Source organism: Pristiophorus japonicus, chromosome 16 (assembly GCF_044704955.1).
Source record: "Pristiophorus japonicus isolate sPriJap1 chromosome 16, sPriJap1.hap1, whole genome shotgun sequence".
NCBI classification, from domain to species: Eukaryota; Metazoa; Chordata; class Chondrichthyes; family Pristiophoridae; genus Pristiophorus; species Pristiophorus japonicus.
The window spans coordinates 15,866,422-15,887,847 of NC_091992.1; the positions used below are offsets into that span (position 1 = coordinate 15,866,422).

Here is a 21,426-nt window from a genome sequence, read left to right on the forward strand (position 1 = left end):
CCAGCATTTTCTGTTTTTATCCCCAATTCATACAAATGGATAGCATTCCCTTCATCCCCATTGTAGTGGGAACTTGCGGGTTAACCGGAGGACCCAAGGAAAGATCATTTTTGTCATCCTGACTGAATCTCGGAACTTTTGTTTTAACATGCATTGTGCCATGTTTAATGTAAAGTATAATTCTTATAATTGTACAACAGATGGACAGCCAAGTCCAAATAATCTAAACACACTTTGAGAATCAAGACAAAAAATGTTTTCTTAACCAAAGAGTCCACACCCGCAGCAATAAACCTCGTCGATGGATTTTACACAAATTACTTTAAAATAATTTGGTCTGGCAGAGAGTGAGCTGGTTCATTTTGGCAGATACTGCTGAAAGTTTGGCAGTAACTCCTCTTGCGTCTGGTGTGGTAAGTTGTTTCTGCTGCGATTGCACAGTACTGCTAATGAGGCGATTTCACTTCACAAGAGACGCATAACGCATGGTGCACACATCTGACCCACCACGCAAAATTAATTTTCTGTAGTGTGGCAATTTTGAAACTTGCTGATCAATAGGTTTTCCTTTGTCCATGTTCTTCAATTTATAATAAAATTTCCATCACCATAATTAACTGGCTTGTGTAAAAGTATCTTGTAATGCATTTGTTATTGCACTCAAGGGTTTTACTTTGAACAGTTAAATTCATGATTGTTTTTCCCTCTGCAGGTATAGAACGTGATGCAGTTAATATATTTACTAAATACATTTCACCAGATGCTTCCAGACCAATTCCAATTATAGAAGCAATGAGAAATGACATAGTAGGTAAGTAACAGACTGAATTGCTCTCTAGAATGGGAGGATGGGTGGGACTCGCTGACCTTGGGCATTTGATCTATTTTTCAAGTTCAGCAAATAATGTGATGAAAACGAGATTTCTTTTTTTCTCCTTCCATTCGCTTTCCTGCTGTTGCCGTTCTTCTTCCGAACAGCACTCACGGCAGTTGCTGAGCTGTTGTTCCAGGTGCATTGATAGCCTTTCCAGTACCTTGCCATTGTGGCCATGCCTCGTATGAACATGGGGTAATGAATGTTGGGCACATCAACCCTGGAGGCCTTCACCGATAAGGTGGATCCCTATCCACATGTACTTATGGAGATATGCTAGATAGAAATAGCTCATTAGACAGGTGCGACTGAACCCTGCTGAGGTGTCGTTTGGGTGACAGTCTCTCTTTAAATGGGAAGTACGGTCTAATTGCCCTATAATCTTCAATCTAAGGAAGCAGGACTTGCATTGGAGGCAGTTCAGAGAAGGTTAACTAGATTGATTCCTGAGATGAAAGGGATGTCTTATGAGGAAAGGTTGAGCAGATTGGGCCTATACTCATTGGAGTTTAGAAGAATGAGAGGTGATCTTATTGAAACGTATAAGATTCTGAGGGGCTTGTCTGGGTAGATGCTGAGAGGATGTTTCCCCTCGTGGGGGAATCTTGAACTAGGAGGCATAGATTCAGAATAAGGGGTCGCCCATTTAAGACGGAGATGAGGAGGAGTTTCTTCTCGAAGAGTCGTGAATCGCCTTGGGTCGTTTTACTACATTAGAGGCGCTATATAAATACGTTGTTGTGAATCTTTCGAATTCTCTACCCTTCGAGAGCTGTGGAGGCTGAGCCATTGAATATATACAAGGTGGAGATAGACAGTTTTTTGAACGACAGGGGAGTCGAGGGTTACGGGGAACAGCCATGATCTTATTGAATGGCGAAGCAGGCTCGAGGAGCCAAATAGCCGACTCCTGCTCCTATTTATTATGTTCTTATATTCGTAAATCTTACAAACCTGTACAGTACCCGCATCAAAGTCCTCCCATGTTACTGTTTTATGCTTTAGAACTTAGTGGTAGTTTGGGAATAAACAGTTTGTGTCGACTCCCCCCTCGTGTGACTTCGTGAAGTTCATTGATGTCACGAATGGGGAAAGCTGCTTCAATCTATTCCAGTTCGTGATGGCACGAGAGTGGATTTTTATTCATGCTTTATCAAGGCAAATTCTGCACAAAATTCTTGTCTTCTGACTACTTCTAACAGTAGCTCTGAAGTGGAAACAGGATGACTAAAACACTTTTTTTTTTTTTTGTTGCACTTTTGTAGGCCCCCTCACAGGCATGGTTAAAGACATGTTTTTTTCGGAGACTTTTGAAAATGGCTATGGGGATGGGGCGCTGTGCGGGTGGATGGAGAAGTAACAAATGATTTCGCGAGAAATTGCAAGAGCCAGTGACTGAAAAATCAGCATCCAAAGGTGGGAGTGGGGGTAATAGGTGAGGGACATTAAGTGTCCAGGTATCTACATAGAATCATAGATAGAATGGTTACAGCATGGAAGAAGGCAATTCGGCCCGTCGAACCTGTGCCGACTTTCAGCTAGTCCCACTCCCCTGCCCTTTCCCCGTCGCCCTGCAATTTTTTTTCCTTCAGATATTTATCCCAACTCCCTTTTGAAAGATAAAATAGCCAATTTTGTATCCAGCCTGCCACTGTCCCTTTTACTCCATTGACTTCAATTTTGCTGGCAAGCCTATTATGTGGCACTTTGTCAAATCCATGTACACTATGTCAACCGCTTTACCCTCATCAACCCCCTCTCTTCCCTCATCAAAAACTCGATTAAGTTGGTGAAACACAATTAACCTTTAACAAATCCATGCTGGCTTTTCTTAATTAATCCACCCCTATCCAAGTAACTCTTCATTTTGTCCCTGATTACTGTTTCTAAAAGCTTCCCCAGGTTTAGGTTAGAGGTTAAACTGGCTGGCCTGTAGTTGCTGGGTTTATTTTTACACCCTTTTTTGAACAATGGTGTAATATTCGCAATTCTCCAGTCCTCTGGCACCATCCCCGTATCTATGGAGAATTGGATTATTATGGCCAGTACCTCTGCGATTTCCGCCCTCAATTCCCTCAGCATCCTAGGATGCATTGCATCTGCTTCTGGTGATTTATCTACTTTAAGTACAGCTAACCTTTCTTAATACCTCTATCAATTTTTATCCTATCAAGTGTCTCCACTACCTCCTCCTTCACTAAGTCTATGGCAGCTCTTCCTTGAAGACCAATGCAAAGTGCTCATTTAGTACATCATCCATACCCTCTGCCTCCATACATAGGTCTCCTTTTTGGTCCCTAATCGGTTCCACCCCTCCACTTGCGATCCTTTTACTATTTATATGCCTATAGCAGACTTTTGGATTACCTTTTATGTTGGATGCCATTCTGTTCTCATAACCTCTCTTTACCCCTCTTGTTTTCTTTCACCTCCTCTGACCTTTCTATATATATCCTGATTCTCAGATGTATTTGCAACCTGACATCTGTCATGCATGCTCTTTTTCTGCTTCATCATATTCTCTAGCTGTTTCATCATCCAGGGAGCGCTGGCTTTAGTTGCCCTACTTCTCCCCCACCGTGGGAATGTACCTCGATTGTACCCGAACTATTTCCTCTTTAAAGGTAGCCCATTGATCCACTACAGATTTGCCTGCCAATCTTTGATTCCAGTTTAACCGGGCCAGATCTGTTCTCATCCCCCTTCCTTTAGACTTTTCACTAAAGTACACTTTTTAAGTTACTGATATTTTCTTCCTGTAACAAAATCCAACCCATGCTGAGTGTAGGTTGACTCTCTGTTCTCATGGTTCTGCCAGTTCTGTTCTGTAACCAACCTCAAGGTACTTTGTGGGACTGTTCTCACGCACGCATCCTCCAGTTTTTTTCTTTTCCCCCTTCCTGTAGGAAGCATCTGGTCTTCAGTTGATTCCTCAGTGACAATGTGACAGATTGCATGCAGAGAATAGTGAGTGCAGATCTGTGTCCTGTCACTTCAAGGCACAGCACTGTGGCTGCTCAAGTACGCTCTGTCACATTGCCTTGAACTGCTGAACTTCACTGTGTAGTTGTAAATGGAAGGAAGTGTTACATCAGCTCCTTGTACACGGCCTGTTGAAATGGAAACCCCTTAAAACATTTCTATTTCTTTTTCAGGTTCTTTAACATTTGTGCTGTAGGGTTTGGAGAGGGATTTACTAGAATGCTTCCAGGGATGAGGGATTACAGTTACGTGGATAGATTGAAGAAGTTGGGGTTGCTCTCTTTGGAGCCGAAAAGGAGATTTGATAGATGTGTTTAAAATCATGAAGGGTTTAGATAGAGTAAATAACGAGAAACGGTTTCCAATGGCCGAAGGGTCGATAACCAGAGGGCGCAGATTGAAGGTGATTGGCAAAAGAACCAGAAATGACATGAGGAAAAAAATGTTTACGCACTGAGTGGTTAGGATTTGAAATGCACTGCCTGATGGAGTGGTGGAAACTGATTCAATAGCAGCCTTCAAAAGGGAATTGGATAAAAACTTGAAGGAGATAAAATTGCAGGGACATGGGGAAAGAGACGGGGGAGTGGGACTTAACTGGATTGCTCTCAAAAAAAATCCAGCGTATACTCGATGGGCCGAATGGTCTCCTTCTATGCCATACTATTCTATGATTTGTGAACTTGCCACAGCAGTAGTATTGAAGCCTCGGAGAGTGGACATTTTCTCTTTTTTGAATATAGATCTTGTAACATCTTAATCGTGCAAGTTTGTAAAAAAAAAAAGTAATCTGGTCATCTGATTGGGTGGCTTGGATATGTAAATCTGGTCATGTTGGGAGCAATCTAAAAGAGAGATTGCCTGTTGTCGGACTAAGCTGTTACATAGTTTAGACTGTGTGTTTTTATGTACAAATGCTTAGTGGCAATTCTAATTTGAGAATAATAGTCTTATTGCTGTCCTTCTGATTTCAAGATTTCATTGCACCAAAATCATTATTTGAAAAAGACTAATTTTTCTAATTTGATAGCTTTTGGTGAAAGTCTATTATTGCAATTCCTATTACCACTTTACTGAGGTACCGTAAAGAGGACCATCCTGTAAACAAATCAAAACTCAAGACAGTGCCAAGTATTTCATCAATTTTCAGCACAACAGGTTAAGTGTGTCTGAGTTAGAGTGCCATCTTTGCATTCCTGGAGCCTTCGTTTCAGGCTTTATCTACTGGACATGATGATCTGTATCAGTGAGCAGCTATAAACTATGGCCCCAGAACAGAGTTTTCCCCCAAAGTACATGGAGCTTTATTTTATCAAGCAGAGGAATAACTGAGCTTGTGTTTTAATTTTCCTAAGTGGGATGGCATCAGCAGTACAGAATAGGAGAGCTGCAATGTCGTATAACACCCTGACTATGTAGTTTCAGGCGAGCCTCTGAAGGGTACTTTTCACTGTCAGTGTGACATTTTCTTTTGCCTCCCTCTATTCTTGAATCTTCAAACATACAGAGCTGTTTGTGAAATGCCCAATCTAACTATAGTTTAGTTAGCCAATTGGACTAATTTTCTTTGTGCTCTGCATCAGTCTTCTGAGACTATATGGTTCTTAATTTCCCCCTTCTCCCCTCAGCTGTTGCTCAGTGGGTAGCACTCTCGCCTGAGAGTCAGAAGGTTGTGGGTTCAAGTCCCACTCCAGGGACTTGACACACAAAAAAATCTAGGCTGACACTCCAGTGTAGTGCTGAGGGAGTGCTGCCGTCTTTCAGATGAGATGTTAAACCGAGGCCCTGTCTGCACTCAAGTGGGCGTAAAAGTTTCCATGGCGCTATTTTGAAGAAGAACAGAGGAGTTATCCCCAGTGTCCTGGCCAATATTTATCCCTCAATCAACAACATAAAAAAAAACAAATTATCTGGTCATTATCACATTGCTGTTTGTGGGAGCTTGCTTGTGCGCAAATTGGCTGCCGCGTTTCCCAATTTACAACAGTGATTGCACTTCAAAAGTACTTCATTGGCTGTGAAGTGCTTTGAGACGTCCGGTGGTCATGAAAGACACTATATAAATCCAAGTCTTTCTTTCTTCATCCATATGTAGAACTGAAATTGTTCTGAAGGTTTTAACTTTGATCTTCCTGTTGAACAACAAAGTTTGCTGCAATGGTAAAATAGTCCATTTTTCTCACATCGGAATTTTGGACTTTCCTGCCTGTCATAAGAACATAAGAAATAGGAGCAGGTGTAGACCATCTGCTCCCTCGAGCCTGCTCTGCCATTCAGTAAGATGATTGACTGACCTGATTGGTGTATCTGAGAAAGAAGCGTTCTTAGTTTTTGAAGAATATCTATCCAGAATTTCATAGGTTGAGTTTGCAAGAGATACTGGGCAGCAGTTAGTTAAATGAGGCTTCTAAACAAAACTCCCGGAAGCTGCTAAAAGTTATTACAACCACGCATGCGTTTTACTTTCACTTTGACATACAGTTATAATGCTCCCTTGCAGTTTGTGTTTGGTCCCATGGCCCAAAAAGATCTTTTAAAAAAAAATAAAAAAAAATCTACTCTTTCGATGCTGAGTTTTGGCCATAATTAGAAATGGTCTATTTTTGAAACTATTAAATGCAATAATTCTAGTTGTAGAATTATAAAATGTATCCCTGTTGTACGTCATTGTGCACTACTGAAATCCGACCATGGATAAAATATGTGCTTCTGTTTTAACAGCTAAGATATGTGGAGAAGATGGACAAGTAGATCCCAACTGTTTTGTTTCTGCACAAGCTGTAGTGTACGTTATGATGGAGAATGAGTGAGTAAATTTGATTGAAATAATTAGTTCAGCGTATTAAGAGTTTATCCGATTTGCAGGCAGATATCAAGTATTGAAGGAGGGGCATCTTGGCATGTGTTGGGGCTATCTCAAAACCTGCATTTAATTTGATACAACAGTAAATGCTGGAAATACTCAGCGGATCAAGCAGCATCTGTGCAGAGAGAAACTCTATTTATCTCTCCACAGATGCTGTCTGATCCACTGAGTATTTCCAGCATTTACTGTTTTTATTTCAGATTTCCAGCATCTGCAGAATTTGCCTTTATATTCACTTTGAGACGTTGCAATCTATTTGCTATAGGTGAATTTTTGTCCAAACTGGATACGTGGTAAGCAGCTAATACTGTACAGTGTGGTTGCTGGAAAAAGCGCAAAAGCTTCTGTTTCCAATGGCGAAGTATGGAGGAGATGTTGTATGTTTAGCAATGGTGCGTCATGCCGTGACATATTGCAGCATCCCAGTGCACCAAAAAGCAAGCGAGAGGGAGATGCTCTGCTGGCTCAGTGGTGCCTGTCTAAGTGCACTGTCTCGTGGTACTGAGTAATACGGAACAGAAAAGTTAATCAGTCAGAGTTCCTACCCAGATCAACGTCCACTGACAACTGATGGAACACTGTGTGGTTTGTTCTTTTAATTTAAAAAAAACCTTTATTATCCTTATGCTCTAATTACTTAGCAAAAAGCACAGTAAACAAACTTGCTTGATAACGTAATTAGGTACATGAAATTTCTCAGTACTGTTTGCAAACTGTGCATTGATTAGGGCAGTTCAGATGTCTGTCACTTACCCTAAGACAGCTGACTGACATAATTGTAGCAAGCGTTGTTCAATTTTATTGAACAGAAACTCTGAAATAGAAGCCAGTACAAACCTTACATAAGCTGTCATGACCCTCTATTAAAACATGTATTGCAGTGCGTTCTCAAATCTAATATCTTCTGTTCCTTTGTTCGCACTGTACGTTGAGGTCTAGTTCATTGTTGGAAGCGATTGACAGACTGTCGCATATGACAGCGAGCCATTCTTTCTCTAAAGAGTGGCGCCAGGGGAGAGGAGGAGGAGGAGGAGGAGGAGGAGGAGGAGGAGGAGGAGGAATTCCTGCTGGTTCAGTTCACAGTGAAGCCCTTCCCCCTCTGTCAAACAACACTGGTGCTTCTTGTTCCAATAATAACTTCATTGTTGTGGCTGAGGTAACTTTAGAATTTTTTTTTTTTTAAATATACCTGACCCCGGTAGGGACAGCAATTCCCTTCTCTGAAGGACATTAGTGAACTGATTGGGACTTTATGACAATCCAGCAGCTTTCATGGTCGTTTTCTGATGCTAGCCGACCAGTTTTGTTGAATTTATTTGAACTTTAGATGACTGGATTGCTCATCCAGTATTATAGCCACCATGCTTGCCAAATGCCTTTTCCAGATTGTAATGAATGCATTTTAGAACAGCTAACTCTTTAAACAATTTAAACGCTATGGCCCCAAGTTTCCACATAATTTGTTCCTGATTTTTAGGAGCAACTGATGTAGAACGGAATATCTTAGAAATCGGAATTCTCGTCATTTAGTTTGCTCCAGTTCTAGTCAGTTAGAACAGTTTCACTTTGGAACAGAATTTTTTTTCAAAAGGGGGCGTGTCCGGCCACTTACGCCTGTTTTCAAAGTCTCGTCAGTGAAAACTTACTCCAAACTAACTTAGAATGGAGTAAGTGAAGATTTTTGTACGCTCAAAAACCTTGTCTACACTTTAGAAAATCAGGCGTAGGTTACAAATCAGGCGTAGGGAATGGGGGGGGGGGGGGTGGTTAAAGGGAAGTTTACAAACATTAAACACTTCAGTTTTACAAATAAAGAGCCATCATCAATAATAAATGATAAAACATCAATAAATAAATCAAAAAAAATGAATAAGAAAAATTTTTTTTTTAATCAATAAATTAAACATTTTCTACTTACCGACTGCAGCACCAGGAGCCCTCCAACAGCATGCTGGGATGCCCCACCCACTCCCCCAGTGTGTCTCTGTCAGTGTCTCTATCTCTCTGTCTGTCTGTGTGTGTGTCTCATTCTCTGTCTGTCAGTGTCTGTGTTTCTGACAGCGAGGGGAGGGGGAAGAAGGGAGAAAAGGGGATGGGGGAAGGGGGGAGGAGAAGGGGGAGGGAAGCTGAACGGGCCGGGCCCGAGACTTCGGGCAGGGCCCGTCCACAGCACCTGATTTACAGATAGGTGGTGTTGGGTCGGGGGGGGGTGGTGGGAGGCAGGTCGGTTCGGTTCGGGTCGCGAGGAGGGAAGGAGAGGGAGGTCAGGTCGGATCCAGTCCGGTGGGGAGGGGGGAGAAGCGGGAGTCCGGGGCGGGGGGGGGAGGGGGGTAGTCGGGTCGGGTCCGGAGGCAGGGCGGGGGGGGGGAAGCGGGAGTCGGGTCCGATCCGGGGGTGGGTGGGGCGGGGGGGAGCAGGAGTCGGGTCCGGTCTGGAGGCGGGGGGCGGGAAGCGGGAGTCGAGTTGGGTCGGGAGGAAGCAGGAGCTGGCCGTGGGAGGCAGCCTTATCCACGCAGCCCCAGTGAGGCCATTCGGCCAGGGCTAGGGGCTGCTTGTTTCGGGCCCCTCCCACACAGTTTTGGGCGCCTGGAGCTTACTGCACTTGCGCGCCCACTGTAGCGCGCATGTGCAGAGGTCCCGGCACTGTTTTCAGCGCAGGGACCTGGCTCCGCCCCCCTACAACTCCTGCTGCGCCGCGCCGAGGGCCAGAAGACCTGCAAGGAGGTGGAGAATCTGGAGGGTTTTTTTAGGCGCACTTTGTGGCGCGAAAAACGGGCGTCCAGGTCGGGACTGCGCCGTTCTAGGCGCGGCTCGAAACTTGGGCCCATTGTTTCTGGGGGAGAAACAAAGTCAAATGTGTCATCAATGTTCTATAATATCTGAATGGTAAATCTACTGATGCAATTTTCCTCTGCAAAACAAACTGTACAAAAGTTATGTTTTGGACTGGATGATAAATGCTCGTGCACTATAAAGATGCATGTTGCCATCTTAGTAACAGAGGCTTTACCACCATCGCTTAGACCTTGCAGTGCATTAGCGTCAGTAAAAAGCAGTTGTGGCTTGCATAGTGTAAATCAGGTGTTAAGGCTGCATTGACTCTAAGGTAAAGTGGGGACTCTCTTTCTCTTTAGTGAGTATAACTACTTTACTCCTGTGTTGGGGAGAGCCCTGATTCCAAATTCAGGATGCGTTAATGCATAACTCCCAAGTCAGTGTAAAGCTAAAACACTTCACATCAATGCACCCTTATTGTGCTTAGCTGCACAATACTTTGCTCTGTGTAGTATGTTTGGGATAATCTGCATGTATTTCCTGTAGTGCAAGAGAATCAGGACAAAATAATAATTTGCAAAGCTATTTCCTTTGCACTCTTGCATAAATGGGAATAGTTACTCCTTTGCAGTCTACCTTTGCCTCAGTAAACTGCACAGTGCCCCAAGCATGATGAGGTTTATGTTATGTTTTCAGAGCTGCGATGGTACCTGCAATAGAATTACTGATAAACACTGCATTATTAAGGTGGCAGTGTGATTTCAGCTGGAATGACGCTCCCTGGCTCACGCTGATAAAAAGTGAAACAAACTCTGATGAGGCTTAGGAAATTGTGGTTGATGATGTATTGCCACCTTGTGGTTGAACACTGAACTAAAATTGGGCTGTGGGTTTATTATGCATTCTGACTGCTACTGCGCCACAATTCCTTCACGAATACTTATTCAAAAAAGGCAGTGGAAAGTAACTTTGCCATCTTGGCTGCATCATGTTTGTTAATCTTAGCATAGAGCTAGACGGAAGCTTACCATCTATTGTTGCAGGATCAGAAGCAGTGAAAGCTTCTGCGTTGCTGTTTTGACAGCTCCTGAACCTTGTGTAATTTTCCATCTCCGCTCTCCTGTCCCCTCCTGCTCTAATTGGAATAGAAGCAGACTCTTGAGCACAATGGTCTTTTCTTAATATTTTATCTTCCAGAAGTGCAACAATTCCTTGTGTTGCATAAACTCGTACCGTAACTGTTAAGAAGCGGAGCGCTGAAAAATCCATCAATCTCCCCCAATCTGTTGTACTTACAAGAATTGGCAATACATACAACATTATACCTCTGTAAACCGTGTATTGTTTCTCCTCATGCCCTCCGTTCCAGTTCACTCATGGTCCAGCATCACACCATTTTTCTCCTTGCCGCCCCAAACCCTTTAATAGGGTGTGAATAAACTACACACACATACTCTGCATTCACATTGCTGGGAGCTGTAAAAAGTGATCCAAACTGTGCAAAAACTCCCCCAAAATGTTGCACTGTTTACATATGACTGCTTTACAAAATATAAGTGATTGAGTGTGTGCAAGGCTGTACTACTATTGGGGATTGTAAGCTATTTTCATGATCTAAAATATCACTTGAACTTGCAATGTTCCGAACTGTATGTTATGCAATGGGGGTGTTAATGTAGCTGCAGCTTTGCTGGTATCCATGAATTCAACAGTTTATGGAAATTATTTAGGGTTTGCAATTTGCATGTCACATTTGAAGATACAGAAAGGTACATTTAAAATTGTGGAAATACAAAGCAGATCAGTCAGTATCTGTTTATTTCATATTTCCAGCATTTTCAGTTTTTCCTTTTTATTCTAATCCAGGACTTGCTAGTGTTGGTAATGCAGGGCCCAAGTTTCGGCCTCAGTTGCTCCAGATTTTTTTGGAGCAAATGGTTTAAAACGGAGTATCTTAGAAATTCAAATTCTCGGCATTTAGTTTGCTCCAGTTCTAGTCAGTTGGAACAGTTTCACTTTGGAACAGAATTTTTTTTTTCCAAAATGAGGCGTGTCCGGCCACTTACGCCTGTTTTCAAAGTTTCGGCAGTGAAGACTTACTCCAAACTAACTTAGAATGGAGTAAATGAAAATTTTTGTACGCTCGAAAAAACCTTGTCTACACTTTAGAAAATCAGGCGTAGGGAATGGGGGGGGTTTTAAAGGGAAGTTTACAAACATTAAACACTTCAGTTTTACAAATAAAGAGCCATCATCAATAATAAATGATAAAACATCAATAAATAAATTCAATAAATAAATCAAAAAAAATTAATAAGAAATAATTTTTTTTTAAAAAATCAATAAATAAAACATTTTCTACTTACCGACTGCAGCACCGGGAGCCCTCCAACAGCGTGCTGGGATGCCCCCCCCCCCCCCCCAGTGTGTCTCTGTCACTGTCTCTATCTCTGTCTGACAGCGAGGGGGGGTCCGGGAGGCAGAGGCAGAGGGGGAGGGAGAGAGAAGGAGAGGGGGGGTGAGATGGGAAGGGGGTGGAGAGGGGGGGTGAGATGGGAAGGGGGGGGGGTGAGAGGAGAAGGGAAGGTGAGAGGAGAAGGGGAAGGGGAAGGTGAGAGGAGAAGGGGAAGGGGAAGGGGGGGGTGAGAGGAGAAGGGGAAGGGGGGGGTGAGAGGAGAAGGGGAAGGGGGGGGTGAGAGGAGAAGGGGAAGGGGGGGGTGAGAGGAGAAGGGGAAGGGGGGGGTGAGAGGAGAAGGGGAAGGGGGGGTGAGAGGAGAAGGGGAAGGGGGGGGTGAGAGGAGAAGGGGAAGGGGGGGGTGAGAGGAGAAGGGGAAGGGGGGGTGAGAGGAGAAGGGGAAGGGGGGGGTGAGAGGAGAAGGGGAAGGGGGGGGTGAGAGGAGAAGGGGAAGGGGGGGGTGAGAGGAGAAGGGGAAGGGGGGGTGAGAGGAGAAGGGGAAGGGGGGGTGAGAGGAGAAGGGGAAGGGGGGGTGAGAGGAGAAGGGGAAGGGGGGGGTGAGAGGGGAAGGGGGGGTGAGAGGGGAAGGGAGAGGGGAAGGGGGGGTGAGAGGGGAAGGGAGAGGGGAAGGGGGGGTGAGAGGGGAAGGGGGAGTGAGAGGGGAAGGGAGAGGAGATGGGAAGAAGGGGAAGGGAGAAGGGGGGGGGAAAGGAGAAGGGGGCAGGGGGAGGCTGAACAGGCTGGGCCCAAGACTTCGGGCAGGGCCTGTCCCCAGCTCCAGATTTACAGGTAGGTGGCGTCGGGTTGGGAGCGCGGGTCGGGTCCGGTCCGGGGCGGGGGGGGGGTGGCGGTCGGTCGGGAGCACGGGTCGGGTCCGGGGGGAGGATGGAGGTCGGGTTGGTTTGGGTAGGGGGAGAGAGGGAGCGCGGGTTGGTTTGTGTCGGGGGTGGGGGGAGGGAGGTCAGGTTGGGTTGGGGGTGCGGTCGGGTCGGGGGGGGGGAGGGAGGTTGGTTCGGTTCGGGTCGGGGGGGAGGGAGAGGGAGGGAGAGGGAGGTTAGGTCGGGTGGGGGGCGCGGGTCGGGTTTGGTGCGGGGGGCGGGGGAGGGAGCAGGAGCAGGAGTCGGGTCGGGAGGAAGCAGGAGCTGGGCGTGGGAGGAGCCTTATGCACGCAGCCCCAGTGAAGCCATTGGGCCAGGGCTAGGGGCTGCGTGCTTTGGGCCCCTCCCACACAGTTTTGGGCACCTGGAGCTACTGCACATGCGCGCCCACTGTAGCGCGCATGTGCAGAGGTCCCGGCACTGTTTTCAGCGCAGGGACCTAGCTCTGCCCCCTACAGCTCGTGCTGCGCCGCGCAGGGAGCCGGAGAATCTGGAAGTTTTTTTAGGCGCACTTTGTGGCGCGAAAAACGGGCGTCCAGGTCGGGGCTGCGCCGTTCTAGGCGCGGCCCGAAACTTGGGTCCGCAGTGTCAGCTTTTACATGCTCACGTTGAAGCAGAGGCCACCTAACATCCACCCAACATTAAATTATTGAAACTTGACTCTTTTTATTGGACCACCTCAGTCAATCCCAAAGATGGCCTGTACAGATACATTTCACTGTGCTCTCACTGCTCTGCCAAATCTTTTGGCTTTTTACAGCACAAGACATCAGATATTGTCCAGCACGGCAAACAGATTTATTATAAGGTCACAATGGGGATGTTGTAAACAATAATGTGACATCCATAATTGAGCCACAATAGACGAGAAGAGCAATTTATTTTTACAGCCATTTTACCTTTTAGTCTCCAAGGAAACTGGATTATTAAAAGGGATTAACTTTTTAAAAGAGACCACATTTAGCAAAATTAAGATAAACCAATTTTAAAAGATGCATATCGTGGATATTAACTTTGTTTTATTTTGTTAAGAGTATTCCATTTTTTTTGCATTGTAGCTAAATTTATATTTTTAAAACCGCATAATTTTCCATCAGTAAAGGCTGAAAGTACTAATGCAATTTCCAGAAGACTTTTATTCAGGGAAGGTTCAGCTATTCTTTGTGCACCATATAAAAAAAAACGAATGCTGACCTTTTTCATATTTCATTTTCCAACAGGCACTTTACAGAATTTTTACGGAGTCATCATTTTTGTAAATACCAAATTGAAGTGTTGACTAGTGGCACTGTTTACCTGGCTGATATTCTTTTCAATGAGTCAGCACTCTTCTATTTCTCAGAGGTAAGATGCAACATAGTGTGCAGAGTCTTTAACTCATTGGCTGGTATCTTGAGGAAATCACTGGTTGGTTGTTTCAGAGTCAGCAGACAAACCAGAACATGTTTGTGTTAAATTAAACTGTCATTCTGCAGGGATATGTGATGGGCATTCATCAAATGTTCACAATGCCGCCAAACGTTCTGTGTAGTGATTTACTGTCTCTCATCTATGAAGTTTGTGAAATATGGAATTCTAGCATGTAATGTAAGTTAAGTATTTAAGAAGTGCATAATTTAAAGCGCGCACAACCTGCATTTCTATAATTACTTTAATGCTGAAAAACACCGTGAGCCAAAGGAGGGATGACCAAAAGCTTGTTGAAAGAGAGGTGAGTTTTAAGGAGGGTTTGAGAGGAGGAGTTTAGGGAGGGAATTCTAGAACGTGGGGCCAAAGCGCCTAAAGCACGGCTGCCGGTGGTGGGACAAGGATGGGGTGAGGGGATGCTGGAGTTCAGGGTGGGGTGGTTGCTGGGCTGCCAGTGGTTAGAGATAGGAGTGGCAAGGCCATGGAGGGATTTAAACACAAGGATGAAAATTAAACATTTTTATGTTGGGGAAACCAGAAACTAAATTCGGTCAGTAAGAACGGAGCTGATGGGTGGATGGGATAGGATACGGGCAGCAGAGTTTTAGATGAACTGAAGTTTACGGAGGATGGAAGGTTGTTTAGGAGTGCATTAGAATAATTCAAAGCATGGATAAGGGTTTCAGGGGAAGATGGGAAACACAGGTGGGCAATGTTATGGAGGTGGAAGTAGGTGGAGAGGATATATTGTCGCAAGCTCAGCTTGGAGCCAAACAGGACACCAAGGTTGCGAACAGTCTGGCTCAACCTGCAACCATGGCCAGGGAGGGGGATTGAGTCAATGATGGGGATACAGTATTTGTTGCCAGGGATTAAGACAATGGCTTCAGTCCTCCAAGTGTTTAGCTGGAGGAAATTGTGCCTCATTCAAAAACATCTGATGTGGGGAAGTTACGGGAATCTGTTATTGGAGACTGAGTGACTGAGTACTTGGCCAAATATGAACTGATCAGAGAGCCAGCATTCATTTGTAAAGGGTGAGTCATGTCTCACTAACCTAGTTGAATGTTTTGAGAATGTTGCTAACGTGGTCGATAAAGGCGTGTCTATTAACGTCATTTATATGGACATCCAGAAGGCATTAGATAAGGTTCCACATAAGAGACTGTTTTTAAAAAAAAATGGAAGTCCGTGGAATTGGTGGCAACCATTTGACATGGGTAGGGAATTGGTTAAGAGGTAGAAAGTAGGGTTACTGGGTATGTACTCCAATTGGCAGGATGTGACTAGTGGGGTCTCCGCTTTTCACTATTTATAAATGGCTGAGATGAAGGAATAAAGACCTGTTTATCCAAGTTTGCTGATACTAAGTTAGGTGGCACAGTAAGTATAGATGGGAGCAGAAAGGTGTAAAGGGACAGTGACTGAGTAAGTGGGCAAAACTATGGTAGGTGGAGTTCAACGTGGCAAAGTGCGCGGTCAACCAAGAAAGATAGATCAGAATGTTTAAGTAAAAACTAGTGCATCCTCGCCAGCATCGAGCAGATTGACGAGGGCTACATGGTGGACGGCAGTTTCGGATGTTTCCGGCCAATTACGTGGAGCTCCCGGGCAGTTCGTGGGCGCGAGACGGAGTGGGGCGGTGACACCCGGCCTGCCCGGCGGGGAACGCACAGACATCCGATCGCCGCCAACAGGACACTCCCCTCAATCTCCAACTGCAAGCCACACCTACACTGTGCCTCAAGCTTATCTTGTGTCATTCTATGTCTGGGTCGGACGGACCAACGGTGGGGGGGGGGGGGGCGGGGCGGGTCAGACCAACGGGAGAAATACAATTTCTTAAACGATAAGGGAATAAGGGGCTATGGGGACCGGGCAGGGAAGTGGACCCGAGTCCATGATCGGATCAGCCATGATCGTATTAAATGGCAGAGCAGGCTGGAGTGGCTTTCTCCTGCTCCTATTTCTTATGTTCTTATGTAAAAAAAATAGTTAGGACGACTAATGGAATGTAAGCCTTCATCTCGAGGAGGCTGGGATACAAAGGGGTGGAAGTTATGCTGTAGCTATATAGAGTTCTGGTTAGACCGCGTCTGGAGTATTGCATTCAGTTCTGGACACCACACCTCGGAGGGTATATCAGCCGTGGAGGGGGTGCCGCGCAGATTCACCAGAATGGGGCTAACAGTGTTAAATTATGAGGACAGGCTGCATGGATTGGCCTTATATTCCCTTGAGTATAAAAGATTAAGGGGTGATGTAATTGAGGTGTTTAAGGTGATTAAAGGATTTGATAGAGAAACTGTTTCCTCTGGCGGGGAGAGTCCAGAACAAGAGGGCATAATCTTAAAATTAGAGCTAGGCCTTTCAAGGGTGATGTTCGGAAACACTTCTTGTAAAGGGTAGTGGAAATGTGGAAAAACTCTCCCTCAAATAGCTGTGGAGGCTAACTCATTTGAAAATGTCAAAACTGAGTTTGCCAGATCTTTGTTAGGCGAGGGTATTAAAGGATATGGAGTCAAGGCGGGTAAATGGAGTTAAGATACACAATCATGGATATGATCTAATTGAATGGTGCAACAGGGTTTAGGGGCCGAATGGCCTCCTCCTTTTCTTATGGCTGTCAGGCAAGAAGACTGACAGCATAGAGGTAGAGCTGGTGTCATCACCATACTTGTGAAAGCTGATCACACATCTGCAGATGATGTTGCCAAAGGGCACCATGTAGATGAGGAAGTCTCATTAAAGGGATTTAAATAGGGAATCAACGTTGCTGCATTGTTCAGGGGGCATCGTTTATATCTTTAGATGTCCTAAGGCACTTCACAGCCAAGTAGGTATTTTTGAAGTGTAGTCACTGTTGGTGGGCAAATGTGGCAGCCAATTTGTGCACAGCAAGATCCCACAAACAGCGCCAGAGTAACCGACCAGTTAATTAGTTTGGGGTATTTGGTTGAGGGATGAATGCTGGCCAGGACACTGGAAGAGCTCCCACGCTCCTCTCCTTTAAATAGTACCATTTAGGCTTTTACATCCACCTGAACAGTTTAATGTCTCATCCAAAAGGCAGCACTTATGGCAATGCAGCACTTTTAGTGCTACGTTGAAATGTTGGCCTAGACTTTGTGCCCAAGTACCTGGAATATGGCTTGAACCCACAGCTTTCTGACTCGGACAAGAGCACCACCACTGTGCCAAGTATGGATTGCCTGATGTATTGGCAACTCCCTAAAAGAAATTGCCTCTGGCTTGTTTATTCTAGCATTGATTGGATGAAACCTATCAACAGAGAGGGAAGAAAGGTTTGTTGGGGTAACTGCATTGACAGGAAGGTCTTTGGGCAGTGAATGCAAAAGGAGATGTTGATGCCATGAGTTGGAATCCTTTGATGCATCCTGGGTGGCAGAGATGAGTCTTGAAGATCTAGTGGCAGAAATTACTGCTTAACTTGTCTAAAGTTAGTGAGTAAGAGACCAAATTTAGTAAGTGCGGTGAGAGAATGAATGGACAGATAAAAAGAAAAACACTTGCATTTATATAGCACCTTTCGCGACCTCAGGATGTCTCAAAGAGCTTTACAGCCAATTATGTACATTTTTGGAGTGCAGTCACTGTTGTAATGTAGGAAATGTGGCAGCCAATTTGCGCACAGGAAGCTCCTACAAACAGCAATGTGATAACCAGATATCTGTTTTAGTGATGTTGATTGAGGGATAAATATTGGCCCAGGACACCAGGGATAATTCCCCTGCTGTTTGAAATAGTGCCATGGGATCTTTTACGTCCACCAAGAGCAGATGGGGCCTCGGTTAAACGTTTCATCTGAAAGATGGCACCTCCAACAGTGCAGCATTCCCTCGGTACTGCCCTGGAATGTCAGCCTGGCTATTGGTGTTCAAGTCTCTAGGGTGGGACTGAACTTGCAACCTTCTGAATACTAAGATGGAACTAAACCCATTCCGAGACATTTGGAGTTCCAATGTACAGCTTCAGCTGTCACTCTGCCGCTTGGATGTTTTATCACTGATGAAATGTTCAACCCAGGTCTTGTCTGCCTGTTGCAGTGGTTCAGATCTTGGTGTTGAAAACTCCACAGTACTATTCAAAGCAACGGGGATTTCTTCCAGTTGCTGGCCAATCTTCCTCTCGGCTGATAACACCAAAAGCTACAGATTAACCGGGCATTCCTCTCATTGATGTCTGTGGGATGTTGCTTGCCACATTTAGTTACTGCAATTACTTCAAAAATAATCCATTGTGTGAAGCACTTTGAAATGTTTTGGCATGGAATAAATGCACGTGTATTATTCCGAGAAGAAGTTGAGAATATGGGCAGTAGATCTATTTCATTTCATGACGTGGACAATTTTGTAATTTCAAGAATAACTTTTGCGTCGGTCATGCAGTGCACTGCAGTTCCCGTTTGTAGTTTTGGTAACTCAGCTGCAGGTACAAGGTGAGAGTTGCTATAGTTGTATCTAGTGTCCGCCAGTGCACAGCTGAAGTTTAGTTTGCAGCTGCAACTGGACTTGAGAAACTCTGGGGGTTAAAATTGCCCCTCTCAGAAAGGCCCTTTAGCGCCTCTAGGGTTTTTGTCCTCTGATGTCAGAAGGTTGTGGGTTCAAGTCCCACTCCAGAGACTTGAGCACAAAATCTAGGCTGACACTCCAGTGCAGTGCTGAGGGAGCGCCACACTATCGGAGGTGCTGTCTTTTGGCTGAGATGTTAAACCGAGACCTGCTCTCTCAGGTGGACGTAAAAGATCCCACGGCATTATTTCGAAGAAGAGCAGGGAAGTTATCCCCAGTGTCCTGGCCATAGAGCTGCCCTCCCCCCAGGAATTGTGCCCGGGGCTCAATCCCTTAATGCCCCGCACCAACCCCTTTATGCCCCTCGGAGAAATTGCCCCACAAAACCCGAGGTCGGCGTGGGGCGATTCCACCGACAGCTTCTCTGGGCGAGAAGCTGTGGTGGTCGGGACGCCCTGTAAACCCTTAAAGGGGAAGTGGTAGCCCCTCAGCTGCCACCTTTTTATCTGTCTGCCGACTTTTCAGTCGGCCCGACAATGGCGGCGGCTTGTGCGACCGAGCCGCCAGCATGCAGACCGGCATTCCCTCTTGCACCCTCGGTGGTGGCCCAGTGGGCACCACTAAAGCGGCTGCAGAGTTCGCAGCAGCCCTCCCCTTTAAAGGATGGGGAGGAACGTTGTGACTCGTCAGCGTAACGCTGAGTCTCGGGCCCCACGAACGTGCCATGAACGACGGGTTACTGCCCCACACATTTTTTTGCCTCTTCGAGGCCAATTGCACCCCAGCACTAAACTTTCATTTAAATGGATGTGAGCGCCCCAACCCAGTGCGGGGCACTTTTGACCCTTGGGACTGTTGAGGTGGTCATTTCATAGCATGGAATAAATTCTGTAATTATAAGACTGAGTTCTGTTATCGGGCACATACAGCACAGTTTTTTCTTGTATCACGAATACATTGTGCTGGTTTCTGCCCACACCTTCTGATTTTGGAGATTTATTTTTATTCTGGAACTCGAGTCAAATTATCGAGTGAGATCATCTGGAAGTCTGCGTTTTTGCATTAAAAATAAAACACATTGTTCGTAATCGGGGTTTAATGAGCTAAATGTCTTTATAAGGAACAAATGTAATACTTCAAATAATAAAAGCTTACAACTGTCAGCATAAAATGTAAAAAGCTGAAAGATGATGACATGCACATCACAGTAATGGTAACCATGCAACTACCAGATTGTCGTAAAACCCCATCTGGTTCAGTAATGTCCCTTCGGGGAAGGAAACCTGCCGTCCTTACCCGGTCTGGCCTACATGTGACTCCAGACCCACAGCAATGTGGTTGTCTCTTAACTGCCCCTCTGAAATGGCCCAGCGAGCCACTCCGTTCTATTCAAGAAGGCGGCTCACCGCTACCTCCTCTCGGGCAATTAGGGATCGGCAACAAATGCTGGCGACACCCGCATCCCATGAACAAATATTTTTTGAAAACTGTATCCTCAGTGCCTCCTCCCCAGTGGAACTTTGTCCAGTCATTTGTATGTGACAGACAAATGAAGGGGTGCATTGGGGAAAGATACTGCAGCGCTCCCTGTAGCACAAGGAGAGTGAGGCTGTGGGTACCCCCCAGCACCTACCGGTATCCCAGAATTTCTGGGTTTTGTCGAGTTTAACCCAAAATTTGAAATTCATTTTTATGGGGTAATTATAACATTTAATAATAAAAATCAAAGTTTATGAATGACTGCTGGTTTAGAAATGTCAGGTAGCACTGCAGGAACTATTTTAGTGTTCTGTGCAAACCTCTTTCTCCCTCCTGTGTACAGCAGTTCGTATTCCAGTGCCTTTTAGCAGTTCACGCTCTTGATTTTCTTTTAATTTACCTCTCATCAGTTTTCATGTGAGTCATTTAATCTTATAAATGTTGTTGCCTCGCCCCACGTCACTCTTTGTCTCTTTTTCTGGTGGACGTTCATTGCTTTAATTTTTCTCTCATTTACACTCTCTCGTTCTTGCCTTTTTTTGTTCTGTTATGGAAATTCTTGCCCAAATGCTCGAGCTCTTTTCCTGATGGCGTCATCATGTGAGCAGTGCTTTAGCAATAATGCAAGAGTTGTGTCTGTGAGCACATGCTGAAACCTAGCTTCAGTTTAATGTAAATGTATCCACCACCACAAATATATATATCATTTTTTTTTAAATGGAGATACCTCGGTCAAGGATACAATCAAGTTAAATTTTAAGTCAGGAAACTTAGATTTTAAACCACTTAAAGTAGTTGATGTCCTGGATCAGTCAGCCTGTGGGGTTTTCTTTATCAATGTTGCATGTCTGGTACTACAGAGTAGTAAAAGGTTACATGGCAGCCACTAAGTAATACATTTCTGAGGCCTTGTTGTAATTATTTCGGCACAGACAAGGACACTGGGAATATCGCCCTCCCAATTCAGTTGTTTGCTGCTAAACAAGTAACGATATTGCCGCCGAATGTTGTTTCCTTAAAAGGAAAGCTTTTTAGCCCAATCATTGACACTTAACATTTTATCAGGAGTAGGGTACCGCTGGAGTTGGCTTTCCCTACCCCCTCTCTGCCAATCACGCCGCCCCAGAGGACAGTGTCTTTGCCGACCCTGGCATTAAAATCACCCAGGAGGATCAATT

At 45.1% G+C, this 21,426-nt stretch overlaps 1 protein-coding gene across 6 annotated transcripts in view; it reads left to right on the forward strand.

The window, feature by feature from the left end:
- akap10 (A kinase (PRKA) anchor protein 10) overlaps positions 1-21,426 on the forward strand; it is a 100,434-nt gene that overhangs the window by 54,691 nt on the left and 24,317 nt on the right. For all 6 annotated transcript variants that reach the window (XR_011587241.1, XM_070857042.1, XM_070857038.1 and 3 more), the window contains 3 exons: positions 713-811; positions 6,578-6,662; positions 14,051-14,174. Coding sequence is in view for 5 of the 6 variants with exons in the window: in XM_070857042.1 (XP_070713143.1) it covers positions 713-811; positions 6,578-6,662; positions 14,051-14,174 (308 nt within the window). In the remaining variant the exon portion in view is untranslated. The remainder of the gene's footprint in view (positions 1-712; positions 812-6,577; positions 6,663-14,050; positions 14,175-21,426) is intronic.